Source organism: Rhincodon typus, chromosome 22 (genome assembly GCF_021869965.1).
Source record: "Rhincodon typus isolate 14 chromosome 22, sRhiTyp1.1, whole genome shotgun sequence".
Lineage (NCBI taxonomy): Eukaryota > Metazoa > Chordata > Chondrichthyes > Orectolobiformes > Rhincodontidae > Rhincodon > Rhincodon typus.
In genome coordinates this window covers 32,347,073-32,368,897 of record NC_063353.1, presented here as the reverse complement: position 1 = coordinate 32,368,897, position 21,825 = coordinate 32,347,073, and the positions used below count along the sequence as shown (strand labels likewise).

At 41.2% G+C, this 21,825-nt stretch overlaps 1 protein-coding gene across 1 annotated transcript in view; it reads left to right on the top strand.

Moving 5' to 3' along the window:
* The window catches only part of shank3a (SH3 and multiple ankyrin repeat domains 3a), an 886,564-nt gene that overhangs the window by 835,235 nt on the left and 29,504 nt on the right, over window positions 1-21,825 (top strand). The window contains exon 24 of the mRNA XM_048610479.1: window positions 722-3,044. Within this exon, the coding sequence (XP_048466436.1) occupies window positions 722-3,044 (2,323 nt within the window). The remainder of the gene's footprint in view (window positions 1-721; window positions 3,045-21,825) is intronic.

Below are 21,825 nucleotides of genomic sequence, written 5' to 3'. Positions count from 1 at the left end.
GAAAGATATAGAGGTAGTGAATGCCTTAGTCTCCTTAAATTCTCAAGCCAATTAGCATGCTACTGGAATCTGAGTGGCAGCTTAGAGGGAGTACTGTTGATGACCCATTGTAACTGATGTTGGGGCCCCTTTAATTAGAAATCCTTCAGAGACAGAACTGAGGCCTTATAACACATCCCTACCATCTCTGATTGGTCAGGAACCTAGGATGGTAACACTGCATCTCAGGAAAAGCACTTCATCAAAGCTTGTCAATTATAAATTGATTTCCCAGCAAGCGAGTAATCTTAACATTTCAGCAGGAACCAAATCCAAAAAAATAGTCCCTTAGCAACAGATGAGAATTAGAGGGGTTGGGAAGCAGTGTTAGATAAGCCTCACACCAGGACCTGAGCAGGGAATCCAGGGAATGCTGTGCTGTTGTATGTGCCTTTCTTTATCTCTCACTTGCGTTGATTCAGTTGAGCACAGAATGCCCCACAGCACAAGTGGAAGAAGAGCAATAAATTCACCTGGCCACCTGGATTACCAAAGATCAAAAGTTAAGGACTGTCTATTGTCATTGGTTGTGGGATCTTGCTATGCAAAAACATGATTTCTTGATTTGTGTACACAGCCATGTTGTTCACTGTACTAAGTAATTCAGTGCCTGCCAAAGATTTTGCTGAGAGAGTCAACCAGGAGCTTGTCAATTATGAGGTTCTTTTATTATGTATTGCAGGAGCCTCTGAGGATGATAAGCTGTCAGTCTCTGCCATGGAGGGAAGGTTTTCACGCAGTACATCCATGCAAGACACACTTCGGGAAGGACTGGGTATACCCCCACCGCCTCAGATAGCCCCTCCTCCACCACCTTCCTCATACCTTTTAGATACAGGCCCACCCCCTCCTTTCTCCCCACCCCCACCCCCAGGACGAACTTATGACAATGTGCGTTCCAGCTTTAAGCCCAACACTGAAGCGAAAATTCATGGGGCACAGCAGGCAGTAACAACAGCAGAGGTCTATGAGCCAAGTCGAACTTCTGTGCCTCCAGTAGAAAGGCAGAAAAGAGCCAGGTCAATGATCATCCTGCAGGATTCATCCTACTATCCTGTAGAGCCAACAGACATCCCCTGGCCCAGCCCATCTCCAACCCCTCAAGAGAAAAGCAAACGGAAGGCAAAGATGGTTGACAACCCATATGCAAATGTGGGCCAGTTTAACGTAGGTCTTTTTGCACCAACGAAGCCACTTCGTAAAAAAAGCCCTTTGGTCAAGCAGTTTCAGGTTGAAGACGCAATAGAGAGAGCATCAGCCACTGGCTCCTCTGCAGCTGGCAAAGAGTTATTAGCTAGGAGGATAGCGCAACACTCCGGAAAAGAGCACGAGCAGCAGCAGAGACCGGGAACCAGTAAAGCACAGGAGGACGGGCAGGATTTGGCCAGCCCTTTCTCTGCTGCCATTGCAGGAGCAGTACGGGACCGAGAAAAAAGGTTGGAAGAGAAGAGGAAATCAACAGTCTTCCTTTCTGTAGGTGCCATTGAAAGTGACACAGCACCCAACATCCCAGCTTTGCAACAATCCAGGTCAGTTGATGAGAGACTACTAAGTAGCAGTGACAGGTCTGTCCGATCGCCAATCCCTTCACCTGTCCCCTCCTCAAGACCACCAGCAAGCACACCTGTAACTTTTATACATCCCCTCACAGGGAAGCCGCTGGATCCCAACTCACCATTGGCACTTGCGCTGGCCGCAAGGCAACGGGCACTAGTTGCTGAAACACAGCATCAGCGGACAACTGGAAGCAATGAAACTGTAAAAGCTCAGGAGAGAAATGTTCCCCACAGCAAAGAGACAAAGCAAACAGAGGTAGAGGGCCTCACATCGCCTCCATTCTCTCCAGAGGACAAAGCAGGTTACAGTCCAACATCTGGGGCACCAGTAACTGCAAAACACCAATGGGGAACTCCTACCACCATGAGGAAAGAAGTAGAAACTAGACCAGGGCAGCCAGAAAAAGCAGAGCAAGAAGAGAAGAAAGTTGAAGAAAGAAAAAGTATGCTTATCAACATAGTGGATACATCGCAACAAAAAACAGCTGGCCTGCTGATGGTCCATGCAACAAGTAATGGGCAAGAATCAGAACTTCAAGAAACTCCAACAACTGCCTTGAAGCCATCATCACCACAGCCTCAATTGTCCCCTACCGAAACACAAACTTCTCCAACACCCAGTACTGTTTCTGAGCCTGCACCTACTGAAGCACCTGGAAAACCCCAAACTCAAGGAAGCTCTGATGAAGATGTGGAGCCATTCGCCATTTCCCTCCCTCCACTTCTGTCCTCAAGCGATGAGGAAACAAGGGAGGAACTTGCAAAGATTGGGCTTGTGCCACCTCCTGATGAATTCGCAAATGGCATCTTCATCCAAGCCGAGGCTGAAAAAACTGCCAGCCATCCCAGTAGACCTCCAAGTGCAGCACCTACTGGCATTTCACCCTCAGGGAAGCCTTCAGATGCCCCACCTTCAGAAGCAAGTGTGGACTCGGGTGTAGAAGAAATAGACACAAGAAGCAGTAGCGATCATCACCTGGAAACCACGAGCACGATTTCAACTGTCTCCAGCATGTCCACATTGTCGTCGGAAAGCGGAGAGCCCTTGGACACATATACATCATTTGCTGATGGACAGACCTTCATACTCGAGAAGCCTCCAGTGCCTCCAAAGCCAAAGCTAAAGTCCCAACTCAACAAAGGGCCAGTCACATTCAGGGACCCTCTCTTGAAGCAGACCTCAGACAGTGAGCTTGTTGCCCAACACCAGCCGTCCGCGCTGCCCCCCGGCGTAGGACGGTCTCGCTACCTCATACAGAGAAAGTCCAAGTTGTGGGGGGATGCCGTTGAGCCCAGGCCCATTCAGATGGTCGAGGGCAGCAAACCCACTGTAATAAGTGAGCTGAGCTCCAGGCTGCAGCAATTGTCTAAGGATACTCACTCACTCGGGGACGAACCGTCAACAGCCTCTCTAGAAATAGGGAAGAGGTCACCTGTTGTCACTGCACGGTAAGGCCAAATCAGTGTAGAAATACCAACATTTTCTTAAAACCCAAAAAAAGTGATCATTTTTCAGTACCAATTCTACAGCTTATTTTCAAAAGTGAATTTCTTTTCAGGTATTCTATGGTTAATGTTTCCTGACATAAGCACTATTCCAGATGCATTTAACTCAGCAAAATAAAAGGGATTTCAGTTAATGAAGATAGTGATAAATGAGGCAATTAAATCCACAGTCCCCAGGGTGTACTAACTGACAAGTTTCAAAGGTTTTCAGACTGATATTTAGAAAGAAATTGAGTTACGTTAAATTTCCTGTGAAGAGTCTTTGTAACAGTTACTGAAGGCTACTATTGAATGAAGCAGAGGTAATTTGGAGTTGCTTGGTGATTGTGTAAATTTTTCTCTTTCATTTTGAGGATTGCAGAAACTGGAACTCTGAATATATAAGAAATGGATATTTGAATTGCTTGGTTTGGGGGCGAAAGGAAACAATGAGCATGCATAATGCAGTCATGTAAACAAGAATTATATGAATGACCTACCTCCAACGTGAAGGTCTGCTTCACAGGATCAGATAGAAACATCAGGTGGCATACTGTATGGGACATGGGCCAAGTTCCAAGTCTTGTCTTGTGTTCTGTTGCCTTGTGTTATGTACTAAGAACAGGAAATCACCTTCAGACTTGTATACACAAACTCACCCTAAATGAGTTTCTTCCTATATACCCTTCACTTTTTTTTCCTCCCTACCTCATCTCCCAAGAAAGTAAATCAACGTAAAGGCCCCAAAGGTAATCAATTAAAGAACATTTTGAAAACTTTCTCCACAAACACTCAGTGGCAAATGAGCCCCAAACAATATTTGTTACCATGATCTTAAAGTTTTCACTAAATCAGCTGATTGTAATCTTTCAAAAGGACCTCCAGCTGTTCCAAGTAATTCCTCAAAGTGTCACTGTATTCCGGCAAGTCATCGATATTTACTGGAGAGTTAGGAACAACAACTATTTTCGAACAGCTTGGTTCGTTCGCCTCTAGAAAGTGGCCAGAGCATTTTTTTTGTCCAAATGGTATAATCTGGCATTGAGAAAGGCTGTTTGGTGTGATTAAATAAAAAATCAATATTTCTTTAGTCCAAGGTGTTCAGGGAACTGTCCAGTATTGCTTCAGCAGATCCATTTTAGTTATAAAATTGGCACTTTCACTCTTTTCAGTACAGTCTTCCGGGCAGAGAATTGGATAAGAGTCTGCCCTGTTTGCTGTATTAACCTTTCTGTAGTCTGTGCAGAATCTGGTTAAACCATCATCCTTGGACACTAGGTGGCTTGGGAGCTACAGCTGCTTTGACTGGGTTGAGTAGGTTCAATCAGGTGGTTTTCCAACATATATTGGATTTGTGCATTCAGCTGGGCATGTTACTCAGGACCTAAGTGACAAGAAGGCTGATTTATGGGAGGGAACTCTCCTATATCCACATCGTGTATGGCTAAGATTGTGCACCCTGGTTTGTCCCCACAGACTTCTTTAAATCCTATGAGCTGCTTTGTTAGGTCATTTGTTAGTCAATATTTATATGTAGAACAATCTCCCTAATAGTTTGGTGTTAGCCTACCTAACAGTGGGGTGTTCAATCTGAGAATTGTTCAGGCCTCTCTGCTTCATCCTCACTATCCCTTTCATCCTCTATTGTGCTTACTATCTGACAAACCTGTGCTTGTTTATCCTCCTCCCAGCAGTGGTTTTATTTCAACATGTTGATGTGACATAGCCAACACTTTGTCCTGCTGTCCATGGTATCAATCAAATCATTCATCTCATTAATCTTGGTTATTCTTTAAGGTCCACTAAACCAGACTTTCGGCAGCTCACCCTGAAAAGATAACAATACTAACACAAAATTCTCTTGCTGAAATGTTCAGGTCCAGATCTGTTTGCCCATTTTCTCATGGCTATTTGTGAAATTTTAGAAATGCTCCTGGGCCACGTTATTGGTTGTCATGAGCTGTTTCCAGAACATTGATATGTAATCTAACATAGGAGGTTCACCACTTTGCCCCAAGAACCTTTCATTGATTAGTTTCAGAGGACTTCTTATCTCATGTACGTAAATCAAAGTACATTTTGAAGACTTTCTCCTCAAACACTCAATGGCGATCAAGCCCCAACTAAAGCCAGTGGACTAGTTGGGTGAATCTTGGGTGGCAAACAAGAGAAACCTCTGCCTTTTATTGCAGCCATGAGGATGTTCAAGGCAGTATGTCCGAGTATCATCAAAGCCTCAAGATGATAACTATCTTAAAGTCCTTTCTTTCTTTGCGTTGTAGTCTGAGGACTTCAGCTATGTTATACCCAGACTGCTTATAATTTTGTGTAGAACTTTAGGTATAAAGTGGGTAGAATCTCAGCTGCTAAGCAATATCAAAAGAAGTACTTAGTTTACTTCTAACCACTACCATGACAGAAACGGTTTTCAAAAGAATGACCTCTGGGAACCAAGTACCCACATCCATTATAGTGAGGATGTACTAGTGACCACTCTTCATTTTTGGCAGAGGGCTGACACAGTCTGACAACAGCATGTTAAGTCATTCCCCAGAACAGGCAATATGGACTAGGGGTACTGGTTTTATTGTGGGTTGGGGCTTTCCCACATCTGATACATAAGGCACATTTTACAAAACTGCATCTCATCCTTGTGGAGATGTGGCGAGTAATATTAATGGCTTATAAATGCTTGGATCTTCTGGATTCCTAAATGTTCAATCATGGGAATTTTATGGCCTCGATGTGCAGAAGTATATAATTATCAGTCATCTTGCCTTCATATCTGGCTATTGGAACGTTATTTTGTCCTCTAATAGAGTTCTTTTGAAATGCAGAGTGCATTCTAAACTCCTGAAGGAATATTACCTCCCGAGGTTCTCATATGTGGCATTTATTTGAAGTGACCATATCCAACAATTGAAGGTCAGTTGCTTTACACATTCAAATGCCACGTTGGTCTACCTGAGCTGCTTCAGAGGTTTCGAAATTTCTTCCTAAACCTCAGGGTCCAACTCATAAGCACTGTAGATAAAGGCTATCTCATAATGTTATTGCACAAGATGCCGAGGCCTTCACAGAAATCAGCGCATAAATTTCATGAGCAATGCCAGCCCCTGCTCTGCATAAGCAACGTCCAGCTTTCTATGGCCATGCATTTGTGTGGCTATATTTTCAAATGAAATTAAAAATGCCTACCTTTCCTCAAACAGGGATGCTGTACAAATTTAAACATACTTAGCCTCAAAAGTCCCGCATTGGAGACAGACCTCACACTATCTTATATAGAATTTAAGGAAATGTTCCCTTCTTAGTTCCAGTCATTTTAATTAGAATACCATTTCTTGCTCCCTTTCTATCTCCTGCCTTTTCCTTTTTCGTTTCAACCGCCCTTCCTTATTCCCTTACTCCTTCCTTCTCCATTCTGAAATGCACTCTTGGTTTGTCGTCTGTCTCTATTTTTATCTTTGAAACAGTAGTACTATGCTATTCTATTCTAACTGAGTTTTTTCCAGTGCAACCTCATCTATCTTCAGTTCTACATTTCCTCCCTACTCTCCCTAAATCAATAACTGGGCCTCTGGTTTTATCATTTCTTGTCTCTGAGAATTTAGATGAAAAGCTATCTTCAACTATCCAGCCACACAATTCACTTCATCACTGTACAATGTGCTTAAAGTATTAAAATTTATCCCACACTGCTGCAAAAGTACACTTGCTTCAAAGCTAGACATTTTCGTCAATATAATATTTAATGTATGAGAAATCTTTCTCTATGGGTTCAGTCATGGTTAGAAGTCTCCAGATACACGTTACACTCAAGGTTGGGGATGTACATTGTTTCCTTTTCTAATGCCTATACTCCACTGGTCAAACCACATTAGAAATTTAACCAGGTTTTTGATTTAGCCAATTATAAGGTCTCAGACTATGTCAGATTCAGTTTTACAAACAAGTCAGCCAGGTTTCTTTAGTCACCAAAAAATAACTAGTTTATTACTAAAAACCAATTGTATTCAAAGATGCAAAGATTATTGACAGTTTGAATTATGCAAACATACATATGTGTCCTTTTCACAAAAAAAACTAACAGATGCATGCACACAAACAAAAGCGGCAGAAACAAAAATAAATCAAACTCTGCAGAGTGTAAACTTTAACAACTTTTGCCAAGTAATATTTAAACTCTTGAGAAAAGGATAAGTCATGAATTGTCCCAAATGGTGTTGTAATTCCAGAATTATTCTGCATAAACTCAAACTGCTTACACTTGGGGATCTTCCTAGAACAGCTGTAGTTGGCTGAATTCCTTCGCTTCAGACACTGAAGTTGATTCCAACAAATGTTCTGCAGGAATCCCTCCACTAATGATAAAGTTGACCTCTGGTGAATTTTCTGCTTACATTTGCTGAGGGGTTGCCAAGAAGAACAAATTACAAAGAAAGTTGCTTCTCAGGCTGATCTCAAATTTTCTCTCTCAGTTCAATACTGCAACTGTTTATTTTACTCACAAACTAGTCTATGTGGCCTCTCTGAAAGTTCTCCAAACTGTATGACTCCAGCCAAACTCCCTGATCGTTTCAGAAGGAACATTGTAGCTTGTTGTTCCTGTGCCTTTTCCTTGGCGAAATGCTTTTTTTTCAAATGTTCAAGATACATTTAATGGATCAACTTTTAAAAACATATTTCAATTACATTATGACATAACAATGGTCCTTCAAACCGGACACCAATTGAGATCCTTACGTGTGTGATTAATGACCACTTAAGGACCTCAGCAGCAGACACAGACTTGCACTGCAGGAAACACAAACAGCTTGCTTGTCAGGGCTAAGGGAAAGGGTTCCCTCTTTTAAAGGCATGGAGTGCCTAAATGAGTGACATGGAATGCAATGTGGATAGCTGACCAGAGTATGTTGAAATAGTTGGGTTATAGAATAGAAGCATGGATGAGTAGCAGGTTTCAACAGCAGGCAGGGGCATGGTCATAATGTTACATTGGTGGAAAAAGACAGGCTTTGTCAAGGCACAGGTATATGGTTGGAGCTTATCTCGGGGTCAAACATAACACAAAGATTGCACAGGTTGAGCCTCATGATTGCCAGGGATAAGGATGGAGTCTGTAGCTTGAGGAAGATTTTGAAAGAGGGAACCAAGCCAATGACTTCAGTCTTCCCGATATTTAACTGGAGGCAATACTTGCTGTCTCAGTACTGGATATCAGACAAGCAACCTGATAATTGGCAATATTTGTGAATAATGATAATGATTTTCACACCTACCCAGTAATAGTGATATAACACTGCACTTAACAACTCTTGCAACCATGTCCGGGAGCTGCAACAAGCACAATCAAACTTCTTTGTGCAAAGTATGATTCCAACAAGTTGTTACAATCTCAGTCAGGACCAGTACCTATTTTTAAAAGGTGGAAGATATCCAAAATCCCAGTTATTTGCAGAAGGTATAAAGCCACAGTTTAAAACAAAATGGTTTTAAGTATACAAGAGTCATACAAACTAAACACTAAATACTTTCTTAGGTAATGACTTCAGTTGTTTTTGGGTTTTAGAATATACGATAAACATGGACTAATACGTAAATTTCAATCGACTATAAATTAGAAATTACACATTAATTGGCAGATATAAGTACAAAAATTCTACAAATTAGCTTATCAGTCCACTCAGCATGTAGGTTGCTAAATTCACTCAGAGTCCCTCAAAACTGTGTCTTCCTCACAGAGTTTCAGCTCCTCTTCTCCGAGATAGCAGTGCAAACCAACCCGAGTTCTGCAGGCACAGTCTTCACAAAAATGGTGGTCTGCAAAACCTTCTCAACTTCCAATGTTTTCTTCAGGTTCAGAAACAGCTACTGCAGCTATATATTGACCTGTTCTCAACTCCTGGATCTAACCTCCAGCTGCTTCAGCTTGTCAGTACTGTAGCAATGAAATTATCTACTGAGTTTTGATTGCTCTGTGTCCTTTTATGGTTTCAACCAGTTTCAGTATCCTGGACATTTAGATTTCTAATCCAGTTTCGGTCATTGTTCCCTTAGAAATTGAATTGAATTAAATTAACTGTATTGTCACATGTACTCAAATGAGTAGAGTTAAATGTTTACAGTTGCTGCATTACAGCACCATCTTAGGTAAAAATGTACCTATGTGCGATACGTAAGATTAAATTCTTAATCAAACAAAAAAATAGAAAAGTAAAGAAATAAATGGGCCAATATTATAGGTCACAGGAATAAATTAGAAAAGTAAAGAAGTAAGAAGTTTGGAATATCAGTCTTTCTGACCCCGTTCATGCTGGCACCACTGTCAAAGGAGACCCCCATCGCCTCTTCACCTCCTGTGTCAGACCCACCAACGTAGGAGTTGCCCCACTCTAGGTGTCAGAAATGTCAGTTTCTTTTCTCAGCCTCTTTTATAGTTTCACTTTACTGTCTATCTTAAAAATTACAAGCTTTGAAGACATGGACTCTATCAAACTGAAAATATTTCCCCTAATTGCCACTGACCACAATTTTACTAGAGTTTCCAGATTCCACACACAGTCCAATAATGTCAAACACAATCAGTTTCACTTCATCTTTGGAGTTTGGAATGTTTGGACCAAAGGTCATGAAGCTGTCTGGAGACAAGTGGAACCCAAACTGAGCTTGATAAGAAAGATGTCGATGACTAGGTATAGTTTGATATCATTGCTGATTACACCTTACATCACATAGCTGATGATCTTCTGATTGATTCCCTCACTTGATAGTTACGAGAAATTGAGGATCTACTAGGTCATGAGGCTAAACATTATGGTTGAATATAATTCCGCTACTTCTTTTGGCCCAGAGCCAAAAGCTGTTGGATGTCTAGTTTCGTACTGCTAGATTTATTCTGGGTTTAAATCTATCCCATTCAGAAGAGTGGCAGTAACACACAAAAGTATTGGAGGATATGCTCAGTGTGAAGGAACTTCATCTTGTCAAAGATTGTATAGCGGTCACCTCATCTCTCAAGGGCAAATGTATCTGCAAAAGATGAAGACCAGTTCAAGTCAGCTTTTCCTGCATGTTGGTTTTCACCACCTGCTACAAATCCCATTCTGGAAGTTATGTCCTTTAGGATTCAGCCAGCTCAACCAGTGGTGCTACCAAGTTATGCTTGATAATTGAAGTCCCCCACTGAGAGTACATCCTGTGCTTCTTCCAAAAAGTACCTAAAATGGAGGAATACTAATCCATCAGCTGAGGGATAGTGTTATATAATAATCATTAGATTTCCTTGTCATGAGACTTTATGAAGAGTTAATGTTTAAAACTTCCCATGCAGTCCCTCGTGAATATATGCTGTTGTGATGCCATTCCAGCTGTTCTGCAAGTAGAATAGGACATCACCAAGAATGGTGACAGAGGGGTCAAAAGGTATGATTCTGGGAGTATGAAACGTTGCTTGCAATTACTGGTTAGGACAATTTTAGGAAGTATCCAAATGTTAGTGAGGAGGAGTTTGCTGACCAACTAGATTTTGCTTTGTTTTGTCCTTCTTTGTCGAAGTCAGGTGCCCAGATCGATGCAAATTTTTCATATAGAGCTGAGTTGTAATGTAACCACTATGCAACAGTATCATGTATTTAGAAAGTTTATACCAAATACATCTAAGAGGAGGAAATATATAGCATCGACCTCTAAACAATTCTGATTCTTTGAATTCAATATTACATGTCTGAATATTGAATCTACTGTACACCTCATTTTAGAATCCTAGATGTAACCAGCACTGCACTTGTAGCAACTGAATATTTTAAATGTCAACTGACAGTAAAACTGTGATTTTTGTTTGTATCCTTTCGACCCGTCCTTACTGTAAATTATTTCAGCTCTTGTATCTTAGATCCATCTCACCGGGAAAGTTCCCAGACTCAGAGTGCCTATCCTAGCCTTGAAATCTAGGTAAGCTTTCAGTAATGTATCACTCAGCAAACTCTGTTTGGTAATTATTTATAAACTATTGGAATTTATCCTAGGCCTGCAGCAATTTTCTTTCCAACCTTTGAGATGACAGAGCATTCCACCAAATCTTTTATGTAGTCTTAAGAATGTTTGTCCCTCTCACAAGCAGTAGTCTGAAGCTGCAACAGATATTGCACAACTTCAATGTCGCATTGACCCGGAGATGATTTTTCAGTCAATTATCCATGCCATCTCAAAAAAACCCACCTATTTCCAGATCCATAATATTGTCTGACACCACTCCTTGCCTCAGCTTATATGCTGCTCAAACCCCCAATCATGCCAGTGTTAAAACTATGCAAGCACATGTACCTTTGCACTTCCACATTTCACCTTGAGATCACCCAAAATTCTGCTGCCCATGTCTTTACTCACACCAAACCCCATTTACCCATCAGCCCTGTGCTTACTAAACCTACATTAGATCCCTATCAAACAATGCCTTGATCTTAATATTTTCATTTGTATTTACAAATTGCTCCATTGTCTCAACCCTTCCCATCTGTGTATTCTGCTCCCTTAATTCAGACCTTATTTGCATGCCTGATTTTAATTGTTCCACCATCGGTAGCCAAACCTTGAGCTCCCAAGCGTTGTAATTCCCTCCCTCAAACTCCCTCTCTTTCCTCCCTCAACCTCCCTCTCTTTCCTCCTTTCAGATGTTCAGTGAACCCTCCCTCTTTGACTAAGCTTATGGCTATTTGACCTAATATCTCCGCACATGATTCAGGTCAAATTTTGCTTAAACAATGCTCCTGTGAAGCATCTTGGGGCCTTTTATAATGTTGATGGTGCTATATAAATACTAATTGTTGTTGTATTTAAAAAAAAATCAAACGAACATCTGATACCTTAGGGTTAAAGGGAGAGATCAGGTCAGTGGAATTAATTCTGGATTGCTCTTGCTGTGTTAGCACTGACACAATGAGCAGATTAATTATGTTAAGATTTTATAATACAATTGTATATTTATAGTTGACTGTTGACTAACATCTTGAATGGGAAGAATAGGAGTCACTATCACATACTGAGCAATTGCTTTACCACAAACTTCTTGAAACCTTACTGATGGTGAAAACTAGATCATCAACCTTAACTTTCCCTGTGATGGTTCCAACTGGCTTGACTACCTTTGACTCAGATTTATGAACAGATTCAGTCACAAGCTACACCCCATGACTGGTTGGTATGACTCGTTGGATTTTCACAAATAACACTCAAGTTCAAAAATAATTGGCTATCATGCTTTTAACTGAATAAATCCCAAAGGTGTTTTAAAAAATGTACCACTCTATCTGCCTGGAGTTCAAAACCAAGTTGAACAGATCATTTAAAATCCTGATGCTTGGCAGAGCATCAGGTCAAACCTGGGCAACCAAAAACATTCCATATTGGGGTACGTTGTAGTCTGGGTGTCAATACAGATTGGACAGAGGTTAAACAAGACAGAATCAGGTTCAGCATACATGTCTTGCCTTTGACAACATCTCTGAAATTTCAAGCAGAGGGAAATGTCATTCAAATTACAGAGGAGCTAGAGCAGAATTAGATCAAAGAGGAATGATTTCAGTTATTTGAAGACATCAGAGAAGCTGCGAGTATTCTCCAGAGAGCAAAGAGGGCTATGGAGAGATGGAGACACTGTTTTATAGATTCACAGAAACACATGCAATAGTAATTACCAAAAGGAAATTTGAGAAATAATGGGAAAAAATTTCAAGGTAAGTGGGGCAGGACAAACAGGATTGTTTATCAAAAGAGCACAGGTTCACTTCATTATATGGCCTCTTCCTGTGCTGTATTGTTCCAATGATTCTACAAAAAGGTTATTCATTGGGTGCTTCAGTAAAATCGTTAATGTATGTAATGTAGGAGAGCGGGAACACGATGACACAATAAAGATAACTTATAAGAAGGTCAGAGCGAAGACAAGTTTTTTCTTAATGCAATGAGTTTTAAAAATTTGAAGTGCACTATCTGAAAGTATAGTGGATTCAGATTCAGTAGTCACTTTCAAAGGGATCTAATGGATGCTTGAAAAGGAATGTTTACAAAGCTATGGGGAATAGACCTTGTAAGCTGTTGCTTTAATGAACCGACACAAGTATGATGAGGCATATGGTCTCCTCATGTGCTCTAAGGTTCAATGTGATAATATCAAGCTATTAATTGCAGATACTGTAATTAGTGACTCTGCCTCATAAAACTATTACATGTAATAAGGACTGTGAGATAGTAGAGTTCTTCTTTTGAACAGGGTTTTATAAAGCTTTCATGTGGATTGGCTGTTGAGTTTGAAACTTTATTAAATTAAAAACATTTTCATTGTGTTAGTATCATGGTTTGGAGAATATGATTTGAATTGTTGGGTATAAAATCCAGAGCACATTGCTAGCCCAAATATGTTCTAGTTTGGTATCATACCCACAATTTAAGAGGTCCCAGCCAATAGAGATGGCATAAGTCAGGAGAGTAATGGAACACTTCCACTTGCCTGGATGAGTGCAGTTCTAACAACACTCAAGAAACTTGACACCATTCAGCACAAAGCAGCCCACTTGACTGACACCATGTCCACGTTCTCTCCCTTCACCATCAACACTCAGTAGCAGCAGTGTGTACCAATTACAAGATGTACTGCGGAAATTCACCAAGGTTCCTTATACAGCACCTCCAAATCCACAACCACTACCATCTAGAAGGGCAAAGACAGTAGATATATGGGAACACCACCACCTGCCAGTTCCCCTCCATCTTGACTTGGAAATGGATTGTCGTTCCTCAGTGTCACCGCGTCAAAATCTGGAACTCCATCCCTGACAGCATTGTGGAAGTACGTAGACCAAATGAACTGCAGCAATTCAAGAAGACCACCATTTTCACAAATAAGCATAACGGCAATAAACACTGGCCAGCCAGCAACACCTACGTTGCACGAATGAATAGGGATTAGCTGGTGAACAGTGGGCATTATTCTCATAGCAAACGATCCTGATCTGCAATTGATTGACATTATCACCGATACTAATTCTGCTATAGCCTGTCAGTTATTAGAGAGAGCTCTATGACTTGTGCATCACATCTGCTTTATATAAAAGGAACTTTACTTGGAACTTATTCATAAAGTAGCAAAGCAACATGATCCTTTGTTGTTAAATGTGTAAACAAAGTGCTGACTGACACTCAGTTTGAGTTCTGACAGGGCAACTCAGCTCTTGACCTCACTGCAGCCTCATGATAGTTATGATCTAATCAACTTGTTCAGAGATGCTATTACACATCACTAGGACAGGTGGGACTTGAACCTGGATCACCTTGCTCAGAAGTAGGGACACTACCTCAATCACAAATGTCCCAGGTTTCACAGGATTGTGTCTTAGGCCCAGACATCTTCAGTTGCTTCATCAATGATCATCCCTCATAAGTGGGGATGTCCATTGATGATTATACAATGTTCAGCCCCATTCCTGACACCTCAGAAAGTAAATCAGTTCATGTCCAAATCCAGCAAGACCTGGACACATCTGCGCTTGGGCTGATAAGTGGCAAATAACATTCATTGTACACAAGTTCAGACAATTACCATGTCAAACAAAAATGAATCCAACATCACCCAATGACGTGCTTTATTTTCAACATCCTGGGGGTTACCATTGACCAGGGACTGTACCGAACTAGCCATATAAATGTGACTCTAAGAGAAGGTCAGAGGCGAGGACTCCTGCAGCAAGTAACTCACTGTGACTCTCCAAATCTTGTCCACCATCTACAAGATGCAAGTCAGACATATGATGGAATGATTCCTCCTGCATATATGAGTACAGCTTCAACAACAGTCAGGAAGCTTGGCATCATTCAGGATCAAGCAGATTGGCATGACGACCAAAAATATTGACTCCCTCCACCACCAATACACAGTAGCGGCAGTGTGTGCCATCTACAAGAGGTACTACTGAAATTCATCAAGGCTCATTGGGCAGCACCTTCCAAGCCCACAATCACTACCATCTAGACGGGCAAGGCAACAGATAGATAGGAATACCATGACCTGCAAGCCACCTACCATCCTGGTTTAGAAATGTATCACTATTCCTTCAATGTCATTGAGTCAAAGTCTTGGAACTCCCTTCCTAACAGCATTCTGGCTGTGTCTATGTCAAATGGATTTCAGTCATTCAAGAAGGCAGCTTGTTTCCATCTTCTCAATGCCAACAAGAGATGGGCAATTAATGCTGGCCCTACCAGCTTTACCCACATCCCATTAATGCTTTCTTTTAAACTGGGGCAAAACAAATAAAAAAAAAAAAAACTTATTTTAAATGATGTTAGCATTCAGGTACTTAATTGAATTGTCTCAAATCTATTTAACTGCTTGTTTGTACATCCTCATTTATTTTACATCCTTGTCACAATATAAAGGAGAACCTATTACAAAATCAGCTTTAGTCGGATGTTACTCACTCCAAAGATACTATATAGACCTTGGTACTATACAAAACCAGCTCCCAAATATTTAATATTATCTGTTGTTGTTGTAAAATGCTGTTCTTATCACTAACTTACAGCTCAGTTATGGTGTGACACCTAGATTATGCAATGAAGACCCTTTTTCTCTGGATTTCGACTGCACTCTGAAGACAGCAAACTTCAGCTTTTTTAGCTTCAAGGGATTAACCTATTCTTACTTTGATTTTTATGTCTTTCCATCCTAGACCAAATCCTGTCCTCCAGTATTATTGCGTAATGTTACAACTGATCTCCATTTTAACCTTTTATTTACATCTGGAGTTCCTGTTCCTTTGTGTCCATGCTTTCTCCCTATGTCTGGGAGAAGACAGATTCACCTTCATGTTGGTGTGGTTGGAAAATGCTAAGTGAGGGAAAGAGGTCCTTGGGTCCAGTGGTCTATAGAACTAATGTCCGATTAGAGGGTTTGAGAATACAGTTTTCAGGAGCAATCTGATTTAAGTTAACCAGAAATGGAGAGATATAATGAAAGGAGGTCAAAAGCAGGATATTATCAGGAAGCCTCTCTTCACCATGTGTGTCTTGTATTTAGCCCACAGTCTAATAAATGTGTCACCTAATTGTGCACAACATCGCTTGCTAGTACCACCAGCATTATCCAATTGGCATGATCCAAAATGGTTAGATATTTAAGGTAGCCTCAATATGACTTGAATTCTCTTTTTACTTTCCAAAGGTTTAAGGGTGAGACTGTTGTGCATAAACTGACTTACCATTTCATTTCCAGCTGCTTTGTGTGGACACAGGGTTAGGGGCTGCAAGGTAAAAATGCTGCTCCAGACTCTTACACCTCTTACCACACACATCCTGTGACCTACTGATGGCTCCTTCAGCAACTCACAGTATCAGATGATGACTCAGAATAAAGTTCATGGTGTCATCCTGTCTTAGGGATGTAAAAATGCAGATTGTTGAAAGAAATCTCTCTCTCCCACCCCAAGTAAGCACAACAAAGAAATGAAAAATTCCAGTTAGCCCGTGAAGCCTCTCCCTGCAGTAGCCCAATTGTGAAGCATAGCGTGGATGTAGGAACCTTTCAAAAGATAAGTTCAAAAGGTCTTATCAAAGTCATAGCAACAGGAGTAAGCCATTCAGCCCCTCAGGCCTGTTCCACCATTCAATGAGTTCATGGCTGATCTGTATATACCTGCCTTTGGCCCTGCCCCTTAATACCTTTGCTCAACAAAAATGTATCTATCTTACATTTATAATTAACAATTAATCCAGCATCCACTGCCATTTGTGGAAGAGAATTCTAAAGTTGTACCACCGTTTGTGTGTACAAGTGCTTCTTATCATCTCTCCTGAATGATGTGGCCCGAATTCTCAGACTATGCTCCCCCCCCACCCCACCCTTTTCTAGAATCTCCAGCAAGTGGGAATTTACTGTCTTTTCCTGTTAATAGCCAGCATCATGCCAAGCCATGCACTTCCACCCATCCTATGCTCCCTCATACATTTCATGCCAACCTATAGCACTTCTATGTCCATTCACTCAGTATACATTCTGTACAGACCAATGCCCCTATAGTTACAATGCGTGAAAAAACTTTGAAAAATTATAATTTTCTTTAAAAACTGGCATTTGCTACATCCCTATAAAAGTATCGATCGAGCAGACTGTTAAATACCTGTGATGAGCCTCTTGAACAGTCTGTCTCTTCACCCAACAACCCTCTTGGCTGTCTTCAAATTCTTTGATGTGGAGGTGCCGGTGTTGGAGAAATCACACGACACCAGGTTATCGTCCAACAGGTTTATTTGAAAACACAAGCTTTTGGAGCTTCAGTCCTTCTTCGGGTGTCTTCACTACTACCTTAAGAAGGACTGACGCTCTAAAAGCTTGTGTTTTCAAATAAACCTGTTGGATTATAATCTGGTGTTGTGTGATTTCTGACTTCAAATTCTTTGCAGAGGTTTGAACAAGAGTCTGTTCCTACATCTATGTCCCTATGAATGAAATTTCCACCTCTGCAGGCACCTTATCCCAAGGTGAGCGGGCTAAACTGGGAAAACTCCCGATTCACTCCACCATCTCTGAGAAACCCAATCCAACCCAATGTTTTCTTAGGTGATTGATTTTTTTTTAATCAAAAGTCAAAATTGTTAAAGATATAACAGGCTTGAAGCAAGGGCATAGATGGAAAGGAAGAACAATAACAGTGGAAGATCTATGATGGGGTAGAAAGTAAGAGAAATAGAAGGGATAATGGTGCAGGACAAAAGGAGATGGTAAAAATCAAGCTTAAAAAGATGTTTTGCCTGGAGGAGGTGGAAATGTGAAAAGCGTAATCATTAATAGCAGTTGCCATCCAAAAAAGAAAAATGAAGACTCGCATTTATGTACCACTATTTACAACCACTGGATGTTGCAAAGCATGCTAGAGTCAATGAAGTATTTTTGAAGCATAGCATTTGCTGTAATGTAGAAAATGCGGCAGCTAATTTACATGTAGCTTGCTCCCACAAGCAGCAATAAGAATTAAATAATCTATGTTGGTGATTGAAGGATAACTATTGCCTAGAACACAACTCTCCTGTTCTTCTTCAAAAGCAGTGCCCTGGAATCATTTACAACAGCAGGTCAGAGGCTAGGAATTCTGCAGCAAGCAACTCACTACCTAACACCCCAAAACCTGTCCACCATCTGAAGGGCACAATTGTGTGGATAAGTGCAGCTCCAGTAACACTAGAAGCTTTACAGTATCCAGAACAAAGCAGCGTACTTACTTGGAGTGTCACCACTTTCATCATTCACTCCTTTCACCTCCGGCATACAGTGGCAGAAGTATTATCAAATACAAGATCCATTGTAGCAAATCTGCAAGCTCCTTCTGAACCTGTAGCCACCACACCCCCCCCAACTCCATGAACACTTTTATACAACACAGGAGTGAATACAATTAATTGAAATCAAGGAGTGGCCAGACTTATCTTTATATTATAACAGACGAATGGGCAGTGAATATAATTATTTGCAATTGAGAAAGAAACAATGAATGAAATAGCACTGTATCACGATTTCTTCGCTGCGCTGGGTCAAAAGCTGGACTTCCTGACAGCAATTCTTCCCTACAATCCCCAAACCCACTACCCTCCCAGAGTGCAGTAGCTCAAAAGGCAGCTTACCTCCACCTTTTCAAGGGTAATTAGGGGTGGCAATAAATGCTGGCCTAGCCAAAGATGTCCAATCACATGAATAATTTTTAAAATAGCTACACAAGCAGGCAAATGGATTCTCAATTTAACATTCCATCTGTGTGACAGTACCTCCAAGAATGCATCATTTCCTCAGCGCTACACTGGAGTGTCTGCCTTGATTTTTGTGTTAATCCTAGACTTGGCACTTTGAACCTAGAACCTTGCAATTGAGAATCCACTGTGCTACCAACTAAACTCTCAGGACAGAATTTATGATCGGAAGTTGTTGAAGTTAATGAAGACTGTAAAATATCTAATCAAAAGATGAGGTACTATTCCACAAACTTACATTGAGCTTCATTAAAACAATTTGGATGGACAGCAGTCAGAGTAGGATTTGAGTGGAGAATGAAAATGACAAGTGATCAGAAGTTCAGTATCATGCTTGTGAACTGAACAAAGGTATTTTGTGAAGCAATCACCTTATATGCACTTAATCATGAGCATCACAGTATACTTAGGCAAAAAAGTACAACTAAATCACTGGACCAAACTTTTCACTTGAAAGTGGAAGTCTTGCTGTGGACGGTAAAAGCAGGATGCAACCCGACTCAGCAGGCAAGACCCCAGATGACACTTTGCCACTGCTGGCCAATTAAAAATCAACTTCCAGGGCCACCATTCAATTAAGGAAATTGCGAACATCAGGTCCTGCCCCAGGCAATATGCTGTGGCAGTGGGAAGATACCAGGCTTCTACCCAATAGCTTCCTCCATTAAATTGACAATACTTCTGCTTCCTAACTCATATACAAGAGAAATGAACCCACTGTTCAGAGAGGAAGTTAAAAAGGCACAAACCCCTGACTATCTGATGTAGGTTTACCTATTGTACAAAGGACAATACAGCACAGGAACAGGCCCTTCGGCCGTCCAAGCCTGCGCCAACACATTTTGCCCTTCCATACTAAAACTGTCTTCACATACAGGATCTGTATCCCTCTATTCCCTTCCTATTCATGTATTCGTCAAGGCACATCTTGCATGCTGCTATTGTGTCTGCTTCCACCACTTCCTCTGGCAGTGCATCCCAGACACTACCACTCTTGTGTGAAAAACCTGCCTCACATATTCCTTTTAAACATCACCCCCACCCCGCCAAACCGCACCTTTAACTTGTGTCCCTTAGTAATTGACCCCTTCCACCCTGAGAAAAAGCCTCATACTTTCCACTCTATTCATGCCATTCGCAATCTTATAAACTTCTATCAGGTCACCCCTCAACCTCCTGAGTTCCAGTGAAAACAAACCCAATCTATCCAAACTTTCTTCACAGCTAAAATCCCCTATATCAGGCAACATCCTGGTAAACTTTTTTTGTACTGTCTCCAAGGCATCCACATCCTTCTGGTAATGTGGTGACCAGAACAGTATGCAATATTCCATGTGTGACCTAACTGCAACTTGTCCTATCCTTACACTCAATGCCCCTTCCAATGAAGCATGCCATTGGCCTTTTTTACTACCTTATCTACCTGCGCTGCCACATTCAGTGATCTGTAGTCCTGCATACCCAGATTCCTCTGCATAGCAACACTCCTAAGGATTCTGCCATTCACTGTATCATTCCACCTGTGCTTGACCTTCCAAAAGGCATCACCTCACATTTATCAGGGTTAAACTCCATCTACCATTTTTCTGCCCATGCCTTCAACTGATCTATATCTTACTGTATCTTCTGACAATCCTCCTCACTATCCACAACTTCACCAATCTTTGTATCATCTGCAAACTTACTAATTAGACCAGCCACATTTTCCTCTAAATCATTTATGTAGATCATGTACAGCAGAGGTCCGAGCACTGATCCCTGTGGAACACCACTGGTCACAACCCTCCATTCCAAAAAGCATCCCTCCATCGCTACCCCCTGTCTCCTACGACTAAGCCAGTTCTGTATCCATCTTGCCAGCTCAGCCCGTTACCATGTGACTTCACCTTTTGTACCAGTGTTGTTAGAAAGGGAGTTCCAAAATTTTGGCCCAGCAACAGTGAATAAACAGCAATATACTTTCAAGGCAGAATGGTGGAACTTGTAACTGTTGATGTTCCCATATATCTGCTGCCCTTGTTCTTCTAAGTGGTAAAGGTCACAAATTTGGAATGTGCCATCAAAGGAATCTTGATTAGTTCTGTATACCTTGTACATTATACACATTGTTGTAACTGTGCATTTGTGGTGAAGCGAATGAGTATTCAACATGATTGATGGGGTGCCAATCAAGCAAATTGCGTAGTCCTGATTGTGCCAAGCTTCGAGTGTTTTTTGGAGATACTTGTCCAAGCAAATGGAGAGTTTTTCAAATAGCTCTTGACTTGTGCCTTGTCGATGATGGACAGGCTTTGGCAAATCAGGAGATGAATTAATTTACTTTAGAATTCCCAACCTCCCTTGCAGGCACAGTATTTATACGGCAGAAACGAAATGGGTAACTACCAGAAAATAAAAGGAATGTAGCGTATGAGTCCCTCAGGCATCTAACAGAGTTTGTGTTTTGGACATTACCAGGGGAGTTGTTTTTGAGGGGGAATGCAGCAAGACTGAAGTCCATGGCATCAGGAATAGGTCAGCTCCTCAGGTGGGTGGAGAAAAAAAGTGTGCAAAGGGCAATAATGATAGAATTCTCTATCAGAATGGGGGACAGACAGATGTTGCTGCAGTCACAGACATGACACCAGGATGGTATGTTGCCTTTTTAGTGTCAGGGTCAAGGATATCATTGAGCAGCTGTGAGACAGTCTGAATGGGATAGATAACATCCAGAGGTAAAAGTTTATCTATGTCTTTGGCACAGAGATGAAGAGAGAGAGACAGATAGAGTGCTGCTAGAAGAATATAGGGAGCTAGCAAAGAAGTGAAAAACCAGGACCTGAAAGGTAGCAACCTCAGTGCCACGTGCTATCAAGATCATCAATAGGAGAAAAGAACAAATGAATGCATGACTGGACAGATGTTGTAGGACTGAGGGGTTTATATTTCTGTGGCCTTGGGACCAATTCTGGCA